This window comes from Panthera uncia, chromosome D1 (genome assembly GCF_023721935.1).
Source record: "Panthera uncia isolate 11264 chromosome D1, Puncia_PCG_1.0, whole genome shotgun sequence".
Lineage (NCBI taxonomy): Eukaryota > Metazoa > Chordata > Mammalia > Carnivora > Felidae > Panthera > Panthera uncia.
Genome location: NC_064808.1, coordinates 50,226,850 through 50,242,898, shown reverse-complemented (window position 1 = coordinate 50,242,898; position 16,049 = coordinate 50,226,850). Strand labels below are relative to the sequence as shown.

The window sequence follows — 16,049 nt, the reverse complement described above, 5'->3', positions numbered from 1 at the left end:
GAATTTTGTAATATCTGTGGGGTTTAAATGTGAGTGGTTTTGTTTTGTTTGTATTTTTCTTGTGGCAAAGTAAAGAGATAGTTTTAGAATCTCTGAGATATTCCTTCCAGTGGCTTTGCAAATTGGGAGGAATGGGGGAAATATATTGTGATTGTCCTGTGTGGGAGTGCTGGAGTTTTACAAAAATATTCCCAATGTTTACTTCTGCTTTGATCTTATTATTATTTCCCTAACCCGTCATAAAAAATCCTTATAGGGCTAAATGTCAATAGCCTTTAGGGTTAAGCATCCTTAGTACATGCTCTCTTATCTGTTTTGTCCTGACCCCATAGATAACAGGGTTAAGAGCGGGGGGAACAACCACGTACAGATTGGCCAGAAGAATGTGTATGTAATGAGGGATGTTGTGGCCAAAGCGATGTGTCATGAAGGAGAAGAGGGCTGGTAGGTAGAAAGCTACCATGACACAGACATGGGAGCCACATGTGCCAAGTGCCTTGAGCCTGGCATCCCAGGAAGGTAGATGGAAGACTGCTCGGAGGATTTGAACGTAGGAGAATCCAATCACAGAAAGGTCGATGTATCCCACTGAGAAAGCAATCAAGCCATAGACAACATTGATCCTAATATTGGCACAAGCCAACTTTGCCAAACCCATGTGTTCACAGTAGGTGTGAAGAATAACCCGGACACCACAGAAAGGCAATCTTAGGATGAGAAATACGAATGGAGTCACAAACACCAAAGTCCTGACTATGATGACTATGCTCAGGATAGCTATCACCTTATTGGTGAGGATCATACTATATCTCAGGGGGTTACAGATGGCAATGTATCTATCTATGGCCATGACTGTCAGCACCACAGACTCCAGGCCAGTACATATATGGATAGTATACATCTGTGTGATGCAAGCACCAAACCCAATCTCCCTGAGATTGAACCAGAAAATTCCTAGCATCTTGGGGATGGTGGCTGTAGACAGGCCAAGATCAGTGCAGGCCAACATGGCCAGGAAGTAAAACATGGGTTGGTGGAGGCTGTGTTCAGTCTGGATCACAAACAGGATAGTAATGTTCCCTAGGAGGGCTGTCAGATACACTGCAAAGAAGGGGAAGCCAATCCAGATGTGCACATCTTCTAGTCCTGGAATCCCCACCAGAAGGAAGGAAGAGGGGTGAAACTGTGTATTGTTGGAATGCAGCATATTGGTGGGAGTTGGTTATAGACTCATTTCTTGCAGGAGTTTTCTCGCTTCCAGGGAGACACCCTAACCTCTTTCATAGCATGTTGCCTACTTTCTGGAGAAACAGAAAATCCATTCTTTAATTCCATAATACAGCAGAGGAGGCCTAAAGAGGCAATGTGAGGCACAGTTAAAAAGGCACTCTTACTTCAAAGTATTTGCCTCATCTACATAGAAAACCATGTAAAAAATTTCCAAATACAGCAGTCCTGCATGTTTCTTCCCTTCCATGTGTAAGGAAGAATCTGCATATGCAAATATTTATTATCAGTTTTGTCTGTTAATCATAAACAAGGATGTAAAGCATAAACAAGATGTTGTGTGTGTGTGTGTGTGTGTGTGTGTGTGTGTGTGTGTGTATGTGTAGTATCACAGGACTGGGAATGAGATGGATGGTTCAGGGGAATGATACTTGCAAAATAGAGGGACTGTATAGCTGGTGCTTAGATCTGAGCTAAGGAATGGATTAAGAAATTTAGACACATTGGGAGACTATTATGTGATTCAAGCAAAGTAATACCTCTCCTAGAACTACAAAGTCTTATCATTCAATAGGTTAAATCACATTCTCATTCCTAAACAGTTTAACACTGGTTGTTCCCAGATATTTTGAAGAGCCTTTTGTGATTTTTGATCTTCTTTTCTGCCTTCTTCATGATGCATTGTATTAATGGATAATCCTTCATGCTGCCTGGAGTGACAATATGTCTATCTTTTTTTACAGTTAGAGCAGTACCAAGGCCAGATACTTGCCTGCATTTGGGAACAGGTTAAGTTATATTAGTGCTTTAGCTAGTTTCCCTTATATAGTGATGAAAGCTAATGTATTGAAGCTGGCATCAGGCTTATTTACTCTAACAGTGGACTCTATCTGGTGTGCCTTGTGGTTGAGTCTGTGTTGTAACTGGCCCTGTGCCATGGATGTAACCTGTAACATGGTGGAGCTGTGGGATTCTTGGATGTGCCCAACCATTAGAAACTGTTCTGTTACAGGGTGTGTTCTGTGGGGTGCTCTGGGGCATGGGTGAAATACCTACAGTGACTGGGCTTGTTGAGTGTGGGCAGTGCTACATCTAAGGCAGTGCCATATGTTTTGCCTTGATGTTCCTTTGAGAGTGCAATGAGTTCTGATATGGTGGTACCAATTTTACAGAAATTCCCATGACGTGGCTTTAACAGAGGCCTCAAAAACTTCTTTGAAGGTACAATGATATCTCATTTAGATTGGGATTTGTTCATACTGTGTCTAATTTTTAAAAATAATGTACTGTGGAGTTGCTTTCAAAGATGTGCTATAATCCTACTGGAGGGGGGAAAATACGTTATGAGGTGTTCACTCTCTGGATTGTGTTGGTCCAGTCTTTTCCTACTTTTTTAAAAAATGTTTTTATTTTATTTTTGAGAGAGGGAGAGAGAGACACACACACACATGAGTCGGGGAGGGGCAGAGAGAGAGGGAGACAGAATCTGAAGCAGGTTCCAGACTCTCAGCTGTCAGCACAGAGCCCAACACAGGGCTCAAACTCATGAACTGCCAGATCATGACCTGAGCCGAAGTTGGGCGATTAACCAACTGAGCCACCTAGGTGCCCCCAGTTTTTTCCTTCTAATTGGGTCTGATCCCATGAAAATCAATATCCACACCTTCCACCCCCCCTATTACATTTAACTAGATTCACCTTTCTATGCACCCTTTAATATGTCAGAGAATTCTTTTCATTTTCCTTTCTAATAAGAAGAAAAATAACTCAGGTTGTGTTATGATGAAAAAAGTCTAGCTCTACATTATGCACCAAGTACTTGCTCAGTACTTTGCAAGTATTATTATGCATAAAGGTTAAAACAGGTCTGAGATCAGTACCACTATTGTCCCCATTTAAAGAGAGGGTAAATGGAGCTCAGGCAAAAGGATTAAAAACTATATCCAAATTAATAATTGCTTCTATTAATCATCAAATTGTAAAAATTGGAAATTGAGAGTGACAACACGGATCATGTGGGCTGGTCTGAGAATTCAAAGTTGTAGACACGTGATGCTGCTACTCTGCCCTGCATAGAGATTCTATGTAAATGTCAGCACTGAGGAGAAGAAGGAGAAATATTTCCTGAGACCACCTCTTTCCATTCCACTTGCCACTTCCTGCCATGAATTCCCTATTATTTCTCATGCAATGTACTTATTTCTATTAATGTGTAGTATCTTTTCAGTAACAAATAGTTGAAAACTATGAATAATTTATTCATCCTAATTATTTCTTCTAATTAATTATTAAGCACTGTTGGCTCTGTTTTTGAAATTTATACTATTTATGTTTTTATCTTCATTTTTTTCCTATTTTTCTATTTTTATTTTCGCCAATATACCTTGGCTGACCAACATTGTGAAACTGATCTATTACCAAATTGTCTTACTTGGTTTTTCAGCTTTTGTGTTTCCTCCCATCTACTGCTTCTAGAGGGACCGATGATAAATACCAATATGATAATCACACCCCTACTTGTGGGATATAATTATTACTAGTTTAAAATACTTAATTCCTGGGGCTCCTGGGTGGCTTGGTCGGTTGGGCGTCTGTCTCACTTCTGCTCAGGTCATAATCTTGCCATTCAGAGTTTGAGCACTGCGTTAGGCTCTGTGCTGACAGCTCAGAGCCTGAAACCTGCTTTGGATTCTGTGTCTCCCTATCTCTCTGCCACTCCGCTAGTTGTGCTCTGTCTCTCTCTGTCTCTCTCTGTCTCTCAAAAATAAATAAACATTAAAAAAACATTTAAAATACTTAATTCGTCCATGGCCATTTTGAAAGATAAAAGAAAAATAGAGTTGTAATAAATCACAATAGTATTAACTAGGAAACTATAGACAACATTTCATTGGCACAAAACTTAAACTTCAGGGCTAAATGATTTAATCTGTCAGTGAAATAGGACAGAATATGGAATACCTAAATTTGGTGGAAATAAGAATTCAATGAGAAAGAATTAGCAAAAGGAACAAAGTTTGTGTTCAAGTTTATTTTATATATTCACCGGTTCCTGTGACTGTAAACACAGGTTCTTCTGTGATATGCAGCTTCCAACTTGATGGCTGTTATTTCTAACCTTAAGATCATGTGTTTGTTACAGGAATTACTTTTTCTAAAATGTTAGCTCTGAAGAGTTATATTGTTCACTTGAAGTTTTAAACTTCTTGTATGTATTCACTAACATTGTCACATAACCAATTGTCTCACAATGACTTAAATGCTCTTGTCATAATTAAGCTGAACAACTGAAAAATTGTGTAGATTCTCCTGTGAGTGAAAAAAATCATTTCCAGACTCAAAGTGTAAGTTAGCTTCTCCTTTTTAGTGAATGTGCCAATAAAAGTAAAATTTTATTTTTATCAGATTCATTATCATAAGCAAATGAAATCTCCATTCTCTGAGCTATGAGCCAAATCTGGCCCACCATCTGCATTTGTAAATAGAGATATTTTGGAACACAAACATTCTTGTTAATTTGTATGTTTTCTATGGCTGTTTCCACCTTACAGTGGCAGAGTTGAGCAGTTATGCTCAAGAACTGGCCAGCAAAGCTAAAAATATGTATTCTTTCTCCCTTTATAAAGAAAGTTTGCCAACTCTGGCATACAGGAATAAAACCAGCAATAGTGCCTTATGTGAAAAAAAGTCAATACTTTATAAAATGGCACCAAAGACTCTTAAACACTAATTATGACCCACCTATATAGTCTTACCTCTACACTTCGGTTAAATTGAACTTCATACTTTCTGAATACTTTCTTCTTCATGTCTTCTTATTTCTTCCAATGAGGAAATCTTCTCTACAAGCTCCAATCAACAAAATAGTTCTTGACCCAGATTTAATGATATACCATTCACAGTGCCTTTCCTAATTGACTTATTTCAGGATTACTTATGCTTTTTGTTATTTTTTTCCAGAAGTCTATTTCTCTGTTATGTTAGTTATCACTGGTCCTCAAAATGTGTCCCTAGTCCAGGAGTATCAGCATCATGTGGTAATTTTTTATAAATGAAAATTCTTAGACAATATTCCAAATCCACTAAACCAGTAACTCGGGGGTGAGGTCCAATAATCTGCTAATAAACCCAGCAGGTGATTCTGATGCTCATTCCAGCTTGGGAAACTGGTAGACATCTAACACTAGGGTATAATTTCCTTGGCATCCAAGCCAGTGTCAGATTTATCTCCATGATATCAGGATACTTTATACAGTGACAGGCTGTGGTCATTAATTAGTGGCAAGCAATAATTAACAAATGAAAATAGAGTAGAAATAACAATCTTTCCTGTTATATACAGTGTCTTAGATTAAATTCCATAGGAACAGAACTGGGATATAGAATGGTGTGCAGAAGGAAATTTGAGTTTTCTGGGGAAACATACAGGTGAAAAAGTCAATAAGGTAGGATCTGTTCAAAGGAGAAACCGACCTTTTGTGAGGTTGCATCTGACACCTCCCATGATAAAATGGGAAGCTTTGGAGCTGGAATAGCCCTTCTAAATTATCCCACAATGAGGCAAGGAAGCCAGTTATTTGTATTCCCGTGGTATCTAGTCATTGACCGTGGGCCACCCTGTGTGATGGGGCACAACTTTGGATGAGGTAGTTCCTTCCAGGGCGGAGTGCAGATGTGAGCTCTCAGAATCTGATATCCCCAGCAGCCGAGGGATAGATGGGTAGGTCCTAAAAAACAGATTTGGGAGAGATACCATAGTACATGCTACATATGGCATTGTGTCTCTGTTCTCCCTTGGCCTTATCTTATCCTTTAGTCTTGGGAAACATTCTTTCCTTACTTATTTTTCTTCATTTAAACCTCACATCTCACTCTGTCTTCTTTCTCTACTTGCAAATATTCTCTGTAACTCTATGGTTGGGGCAAAACATTAATTTGCTATGCTCTGTGGCTTTGAATAAAATTCATGTTTATTCCTAGTTCAATAAAACAACCTTTCTGAGATGCATCAGACATAATCCCCACTTCCAATGCAGGCACATGCACACACACACACACACACACACACACACACACTTTAGTGTACTACAGAAATCTTATAGATCTCAGTTCACTCTAAGTAACTGTCACTTGAGAATACATGCTCTGATTTTGTTTTTTTTCTGGGCTTGAGACTGAATCTCACACAGTCATTATAACTTCAGCTTTCCTGTTACCTGGAGACTAGAAATAACTAAAGATAACTGGCTGTGGCATGCCTACAACCAGGGAACGGTAAATTCGTCATCTATTAATGTCCTCATCTCCATGAAATCTTCTTCAAGAAATCTCTCTTGGCTTTTAAAACACTTCTTTGTGTTTTTCATCTAACTCTCAGAATACTTTTTGAAATGTTCTTACTCTTGTCTTCCTTTATCTTTCTTTTAAGTAGTGTTCTGTCCTTGTCTGCAGTCTCTACTCACCCAGGTGCCTCCTAAGAATGATTCCATTCACTTTCCTAACTGTAAGCACTACATTTTTTCTCTGGTGCTTCTCAAAATACGTTTCTAGAATATTTCTTTCACAGTTCACTATACATCTCCAAATACTTTTACAGAATGTCTGCCTCGATTATAACTAAGGCACATCTTATCCACCAAGTTCTGTAGTAGGTTGGTCATCTTTACTCTGAAACCATTTCTCCATTTTCCTCAATTTTAGTTGATGGTGTTATATACACAGTATCCCAGGCAAGAAATCTTGGAGACATCATCTATACTTTTCTCTTCTCTATATTCCTTCATGCTTCACATCCAAACAGGCATTAAATCCTGGAAATTCTCCATTTAAACACAGTTAACTGTAATTTGGCAACCACTACGTGCCTAGTCTTAGTGTTTAAAGTACTGTGTGGGCAAATTCAATCAAATCCAGGCCCTCTTCTCAGGATCATTTAGTCTAGTGAGAGAGACCAACCTTAACCAAATACATTTAAATAGTGTAAAGTAACAACTGGGCTACAAAGAAGAGTCACTGTATACTAAAGCTCATTTAACCTGACCAGAGTTCATGGAGAATGCTTTCCTGAAGAAGTGTTAACTAAATTGATAGCTGAAAGATAAGAGTCCAGTAACAGTAAGTGGAAGAGAGGAATGAGTGGAGAAGAATGCTTCTAGTTAATGGGAACAGGAAATGCAAAAACTGAGGGATGGGATTGTGTAGGTACTTATGGTTAATTTTAAGGAATTTTCTCTTCATACTAGAAGCGATGAGAAGACACTGTAAGATTATAAGGTACAGTGTAACGTGATGCAATTTACATTTCAAAAAAATCACTCTGGTTCACTGTCAAAATGTATTCAGGGCAAGAAGTGCATTTGTAATCAGATCAGTTAGAAACTTATCACAAACATCCAGGTTGGAGATGATGTTATCCTGTACCATGCTATTAGTGATGGAGAAGGATTGCAGTAGGCCAACTTTATAACAATTTAATAGGGTTAGTCTTCAGAAATAGCTGTCAAATTTAACTTTTCTTCCTGTTTACAATAATTGAGTAAATTAAGACTTCCATAATATTTTATCTTAACTTTTTCTATAATTTATCCCTCTTCACCAATGGCCCTCAATGTTTTTTTCTTTTGAAAAACATATATCTAATCGATATAATCCTGTTAATAAAATGTGATTGAGAAGCAGTGATTCACATCCTAAGAGAAAGGAGCAAGGGACTCTGTGCAGAACCAGGGGAGAGGGATTGAGGGCTCATAAACAGTTTGAGATGTCCTCTGCTCACTTCTCATGGTGGAACTTAGGGTGAGCAGGGGAGTGGAGGTTATTTCACTTGGTTGGGTTTGTTATATTATTCTTGCAGTAAAAGATTAAGCTCATGTATCAAGGCTCTAAAATCTTATAGATTGTTACATGTTCTAATAACTTCTCCCAATAACTTTTTCACCTTCTGTACTTATTATCATCTGCAAACTTACCACTACTACCACCCTCTGCCTTAATCTATTATAGAAGTTCTCAGTTATCAATCTTTTAATTCATTTGATGAATATTTATAGAGTACTTACTATTTGCCAAGTATTATTCCAAATGTAGGCATGCAGCAGGGATGCATTTGAAGTCTCCAATTTCATTGATCTTAAATTCGACTAATTCCAGTATTTTGCTTTCTACTGTCATAGTTATCCTTCCATTATTTACCAGTCTTTATAGGGAAACTTCCCAAAAGGTGCTTTGGTATTCTAAATATACTATAGGTTCGCAATGTCCTCAGTCAATAAGATTTTCGTAACTGGTAAAAATTATTGTCTATTTAGATCATTGCCTCTATTGTAACCATTATGATTACTTACATAGTCATCTTCCCCATTTACTGATTTTTTTCTGTGTAATAAGCACTTCCATGTATATTTCCTAAGTTTATATTCACATAACTCTCTGGGGCTCTCTCTTCTTCTCCTTTTCTGAACCTCTCTCTTTCCTTTCAGACATTCAAATTTCTGGTAAACTATTGGACTTCTACTAGACTGGCTTCCATTCTTTGCAGCAGAATTAAATAACCTCTGTAGCAGGTTCCCAGGCTTTCCATATTTCAACCTATCTGTTACCCTTTCTTAGATATGCTGTAGCCTTCTCTCACTAGGATAGCTGTGCCCAGTGTAAGAGATTCGCTTCCGAGATGACAATATAGAAGGATGCAGGGAAGGAAAGATTTCATTTGGGCCAGCTAATGAGAGTTACCATTGATATTTTCCTTCATGTTTGAATATGACATTCTTTGTTATATGTTTGTATATACATATAGGGATCCTGGGTTTGTTGATACCAGTTTATTATTTAGCACTGTGAGTGTTTTGCAGTGTCATTCTGTGGGAATGACTGATGTGTAGCTAAGAATCCATGTTGTTCTCACCACAACTTCTCTCTCTTGCTGCACCACTTGGAGATGGCCCCAGCTACAAAGACTCTGGCTGAGCCAGCAGACCTCCCTCATCACACGAACACTTTTGTTACTGCCATTGTGAACCCTCTTCCAGCATATACAGGAGCTGACTCACCTACCTCTGCCCAGCATCTGAGAAGTCATTGCAGTCTGGATGTCACAGACTGCAAGCTGTGTGTGACTGAGTCTCAATAGCTAGGGCCAAGGAGTTATATAAGAGCCTAGTCCCCTGAGAAGGGCCTCTCACAATGGGCCGTGTCCCTGGGCCTGGAGTATGGGATGGAAAATTTCCATATCCTTGAGGTAGAGCTCTATGTTTCCTGGTCAGAAATACCTTCTAGTTACAGATGATAAGCAATCTGCATCCTCCATCAAATACTGTTCTCAAACAGGTCCCGGCTCACTAGCCAGTCAGAGGCTTAATGCCTCCTACCTACATTTTAAATTTCACTGTGGTACTGAAATTATGTGGGAATACCTAGGAACACAAACATAGAACATGGGTGGCAATTACATGATTATTTCATTCCTTTTTTTTTTTAATTTTAACCCTTAAGGTAAACATACCATATTTGATTTCAAAGTGTATTAGGCCACATGATTTTTTTTTAAATCAGCATTATTTTGCATAACTCTTGGTCTTGTTAAAAGCATAAAAGGAAATTTAAATCTCTGCTAAGGGAACCCTGAGAACAATAAGAGAGAGTATCAGCAAATCAAATTCAACAGTATATTAAAAGAATTATTCACCATGATCAAGTGGAATTTATTCCTGGGCTTCGGGGATGAGTCAATATTCACAAACCAATCAAAGTGATACACCACATTAATAAAAGAAAGGATAAGTACCATATGGTCTTGTAAATAGATGCGAAAAAAGCATTTGATGAAATATAGCATCCATTCTTGATAAAAACCCTCAACAAAGTAGGGGTAGATGGAACATACCTCAACATTGTAAAGGCCATATATGAAAGACTCACAGCTAATGCCATCCTCAATGAGGAAAAACTAAGAGCCTTTACTATATGGCCAGGAACAAGACAGGGATGTCCACTCTCACCATTACTATTTAGCATAGAAGTCTTAGCCTCAACAATCAGACAACAAAAAGAAATAAAAGGCATTCAGATGGCTAACAGACATATGAAAAGATGCTCAAAATCACTCATCATCAGGAAAATACAAATCAAAACCACAATGAGACACCACCTCACACCTGTCAGAATGGCTAACAGTAACAACTCAGGAAACAAGATGTTGGCAAGGATATGGAGAAAGGGGAACACTTTTGCACTGTTGGTGGGAATGCAAACTGGGGCAGCCACTCTGTAAAACAGTATGAAGTTTCCTCAGAAAGTTAAAAATAGAACTACCCTAGGACCCAGCAATTACACTACTAGGTATTTATCCAAAAGATATAAAAGTGCTGATTTGAAGGGGCACATGCACCCTGTTGTTTATAGCACCACTATCAACAGTAGCCAAATTATGGAAAGAGCCCAAATGTCTATCAACTGATAAATGGATAAAGAAGATGTGGTATATACACACACACACATCAATCACAGTATTCTATTCTGTATATACACACACAATGGAATATTACTCAGTGATCAAAAGAATGAAATCTTGCTATTTGCAACGATGTGAATGGAGCTAGATGTATTATGTGAAATAAGTCAGAAAAAGAAAAATACCTTATGATTTCACTCATATATGGAATTTAAGAAACAAAACAGATGAACATAGGGTAGGGGGGAAAAAGAGAGGGGAAACAAACCATGAGAGACTCTTAATGATGGAGGACAAACTGAAGGTTGATGGAGGGAGGTGGGTGGGGGTGTCTAGATGGGTGATGTGACGGGTATTTGGGAGGACACTTGTTATGATGAACACCGGGTGTTGTATGTAAATGATGAATCACTGAATTCTATTTCTGAAACCAGTAGTGCACTGTATATGCACTATATTTTAAATAAAAATGTGAAAAGAAGTAGAAAGAGACAATATCTGATAACACACATATAATCCTGAAAAATGAATATAGAGTAGTAATTGAAAGGGAAATATATATGAATGCAGGCTTTGAAGATTTTGTTCAGAATTTTCCTCCAGCTTTTCATTTATGTGGGCCAATGTGCTGGATATCTTCTCTTTGCTGCTCCAGGAGCACTCCATATTCTGTATCCTAGAGTACTCACAAGTATGCACCGCATCCATATCCTCCCTTGTCCTTTGGCATCTGGTTGGGTTCAAAAAATAGAAAGTGCCATCAGAGGATAGGACAGAAGTAAAGTCAGGATATTCTGGTTTCAACCTGCTCTCTCCTTGCAGGTGACATGAAGGTCATCATGGGTTGGGTGAGTCCTTCAAAACAAATCTCAGCTCCTATCAGGCAGCCTTTTTCATAATGCTCTCTGAGTCTCTGAGTTCCAAGAACAACTTCTTGTCTTCAGGCCAAGAAGTTGTACATATCCTCACCTGCACTATCCTTATCATTCCTTGTGCCAATAGTTTGTTGTAATATAAGGGGCCCGGCTTGTGTTTGCCAACCGCTTTTTCCAAAACTCTGATTAATATAGCCAACAGGCAGCCCTATCTTCTCCTGAAGATTCCTCTATTTAAACTTAATTTTATTTTATATAATATACCATACGTAATATATGATATTTCATATTACATATGCTAAATATAATTTTACTGGTCTTATTTTACTTTTAACATAAGCAATTTTTCATTTGAACACCAATTTCTAAAAGACTTTTGAACTACACTGAAATATTTCTCAAAGTAGTTTATTTTGTAGTTCTTGGAAAAGACTAACACATTTCACAAAAGATTGAAAAAATGGTTTCTGCTAACATATGAACAACATTATTTGCCATGGGAAAAATGGAAATTGAAGCTATAATGATATACCGATTTTCGCTCACTAGAGTAGCTAAAATTCAAAAGACCAAAAAGACCAAATGGTGAGAATGTAGTGCTTGGAACCCTCATATTTGTTGGTACAGGTGTAAAAATCATGAAACCACTTGGGAAAACTGTTGGAAATTTTCTTAAAACTTGGCATGTGGAAAATGGAAGGGTCTGCAGGCATCTGGAATTTTTACAAGGTTTTTTTTGTTTGTTTGATTGGTTGAGCTTTTTTGTGTTTTTTTGTGTTTTTGGTTTTGTTTTGTTTTGTTTTGAAGCAGGATAATATCAAGGGTCTGAATAAATTATCATGATCTATGGATCAAAAAACCACTTAGTAGGTCAATTTTGAAACAGATTTGAGAAGATATTGTATCTGGTTTAAATTTCATGAACGTTTGCTTCTTTATGTGAGATTGAGTTATGTCTGCTTCTAAGGTCTTGGTGGATAACAGTATTGAAGATAAACAGTACTGATATTCAATGAGCTAGACTGGCTTCTATATTCTGTAAAATACTGGGTGTTGCATAAAGGATTCCCAAGAAGAAGGAGTGACTGGGAGGGCAGAGGAGGTTTATAGAAAACAGCTTTGTCTTGAAACATTTAATCTGATAAAATATCATTAAACATGGAAGTTATTGTATTTTTTCATCATTTCCTCAATTATTTTTATTTTTTGTATATTTTTCTCTTCTTATGTCATATTTAATATTAAGCCTATGTGGAAATGCATTTAATAATCACAGACACTAGTAAATTTATGCCACATTTAACACAAACATAAGCATGTGTACATTCATACACATACATATAGTTTCATCCACAAACCAATAGTCAAACTGCATACAGATTATTCCCAAGACATTGGGATCATGCTCCAGGTCCAGCGCATTATTATTTTGACACCCATCACAAGAGTGCAAAAGGAAGTTAGAAATTGGGCAAACCAAGACTAGATATAAAAATGTGTGCAGGACTTGCCCTACACTGTGTGCAGTGCCTGGACAAATATTTTTGTAAGTCTCCTGAATATATTAACAATTTGACTATAAATTTATTATAAAATTCATGTACATATGTGATATATAATAATTTATTGATGAAGATTTAGGATAATGGGTAGAAAATATATATATTCTTGGTTGTTCAATCACTGCACATGGAGATCCTTTATAGTTTCCAGATAATTTCTTCTTTCTATTCCATTACATTAACTTTCTATTCATGTTTTTTAAACTGTCAAACAGACCAATTCTGACCATTTAATTTCTCCTGCCACAAAGGTAAGGTACTAACACTGTTGTTACTTACAATGCCATGGCTCTTCAAAACAATATAGATTGTCTTGTTTCTGGCATTTCCAATTCTAATTATTTAATACTAATTGCACCATTACTTAAGATGCTGCATCACTCACTGTACTACTTATGAATAGCAGCTTCTAATGATCTCTCAAAGGTTTGTCTTGTCCTTCATTGGTGATGACCATAAATGTCAGGCTTAACCAGATCATTCAGGAAAATGTGCATGATAGTTTTTTTCTGTTCATGTTAAATTTATTTTTTTGAATTTTATAACATTAATTTAGAAAAACACATCTTTTAGCCACCTGAAATATTTAGTCCCTAATCACTATATATCTAGAAAGTGATCTTTTTCAGTTCTGATTGCATTGCTCCCTTTTACTCAGTGTCACCAGCTTGGAGTATAGGTGAGGCACGTGGGTAGAGTGAGAACCTTCCCATTCATACAAGGAATGCCCCTACCTCATCTGACATTACTTAACATTGGCTCAAGAAAGCATGTTATCATATCAATTGGAGATAAAATAGGACATAGATTGAAAGTAGCTAATGACATTGCAGAACAGTGTTCTCAAAAGACTCTGGAGTGGTAAATGCAACCATTTCTGGAGGAACACCTGGTGGGTAGTGTGGAGCCTATGGAAGGGTTGGGATAATCATTCTGGGTACCAATGCTATGGTAGAGGAGGCAGTGAGATAGAGGATATATGCTGCTCCCACTGCCACCCTTGGGTGTTGTAGCTAGGAGGCAGCACTAAGTTTGAACATAGATGGGTGGGAGTCAGTGAACAGCTGTAACACATAACTCAAGCCCAAGGTTCAGAAGAGGACCAATGGTTAAATCAGAGCCCTGAACTCCTCCTGTGTCTGCAGTAAGTGATGAGTGAGAGTCACCTCCAATCAGCATGTCAGCACTATTGTGATGGCTCCATCTTCTGGAATTCCATGAAAGAGAAACTTCGTTGTCCAGAAAATCTTATCTGCTCACCAAGCTGCTCTACTGAACCCAGGTCCTAGCCATGAGATCTCAGGACAACCCCATAGATATGGGTCACAAAGCTTCTTCAGTCAAATGGCTGATTTTCCAAGCTGGTGGGTACAGGAAAAAGAGTCACAGAGTTCTCTAAAGAGGAGAATTGAGGACTGGGCTGATGTGCTCAGCCGGATCTAGGCTCAGGGCACCCTGTCAGACAGCAGTGCCGTCCCCAACCAGTCCCATGTACCAGAAACAAACTTAGAAAATTTTGAGGAAGCTATTCCAAAGCACAGAGGTACCCTGGGAAGGGAGCCTAGGACAGGGACTGAACCAGGTCTAAGCAGTTTGCTCATGGTCCATCTCAGGACCAGCATTACAATGAATCCCATTCCACATTATGTACACTATTACTTTTACATTGAATTTTACCAATATCATATATAGATTTAACCAGCGGTCTGTATACATGCCATAGACTGCTTCATATCATTGACTGCAGAATAAACCCTGTCTTTAGTATGTTTATACGTGGTATAGATATGGATGACCAGGGAGTTGGCCAATCTTTACCACTCACCACTAATGGACCACACTGGTGAGGACTGTACCAGTTTCACTCTGTTACTCTTCTGCTTGTTCCTGTACTTAGGCTTTATGTACTCTCCTTTCTGTCATCACCAACACCAATCCTATGATACTCGCTCTCTCTCCCACTTTCCTAGATATCTCCATATGGGACCAATGGTTGAGCCTCATGTACATACATAAAATATTTCAACCTAAATGTTTTACAAGAGCTAAGAGTTTGCGGATTTATATGATTTGTATGAGTGATCTATATGATTTATATGAGTTATCTACTCTTGTTATAATCAAAATGCTGCTAAATATGCATACATTTTATGCACACAAGTTCCTGCCTTTATTTGGACCTTGGTTTTCTTACTTGTAAATAAAGGAGAAATATAAAATAAATGGGAAAGATCAGGTGAATTTTAATGTCTTCCCAACTTCAAAATATTTTGTCCATTAGATTTTAGGACTAAGAGACAGAGGCTGAAAAAAACAAACAAGCAAACTTATTCATGCTCACAGGAGTAAGGGTATTTCACAAGGTGCTATAGGACCCAAGAATTTTGCTTTGCCAGTATCAAACTTCAGACCAAGAGCTGCTCAGATTCACCTAAATTGCCCAGATTTACAGAAATTGCAACAGGTATTGTTGCTTTGCTTGTACTCTTACCTATATCTATCCTCATTTTCTGATATTCCACTCTGGTGTGCTTTTGAGTATTTTGCTTACCATCATGCAAAACAAGAATGTGGTTCTGAAACAGAAGATATGATGAAGATTTCTGATTTTTTTTAAAAAGAGCCCTAGTCAGTCACAAATTAAAGTTCAGTGATCCTTTCATCTAGTTTATAGCAAACTACATTCTCCACCTATAACTGGAGTTTGGAAAATGGTACTACATACTGGAAATCTGCATTATTAATAAATTATGCTGAGATTATTCTGAATTCGCTATCAAGACTGATTTTGTGCTTAAACCATAGGAGGATGCTGATTTCCTTTTCCAAATTTTCTTCTGGAATCTTGTATATATGAAGGTAAATGGTGTAACAAAGAAGGAAAATTTTAGGTAGAATTCAGTTAGAACTAGACATAGAACACATACAATTATTCAC

General features: G+C 37.8%; 1 protein-coding gene across 1 annotated transcript; it reads right to left on the bottom strand.

The window, feature by feature from the left end:
• Positions 1-260: 260 nt before the first annotated feature.
• On the bottom strand, positions 261-1,207 carry LOC125913810 (olfactory receptor 52E5). The gene has a single exon (XM_049618948.1). The coding sequence runs from the start codon at positions 1,205-1,207 to the stop codon at positions 266-268; it is 942 nt and encodes a 313-aa protein (XP_049474905.1). The 3' UTR covers positions 261-265.
• Positions 1,208-16,049: the final 14,842 nt, after the last annotated feature.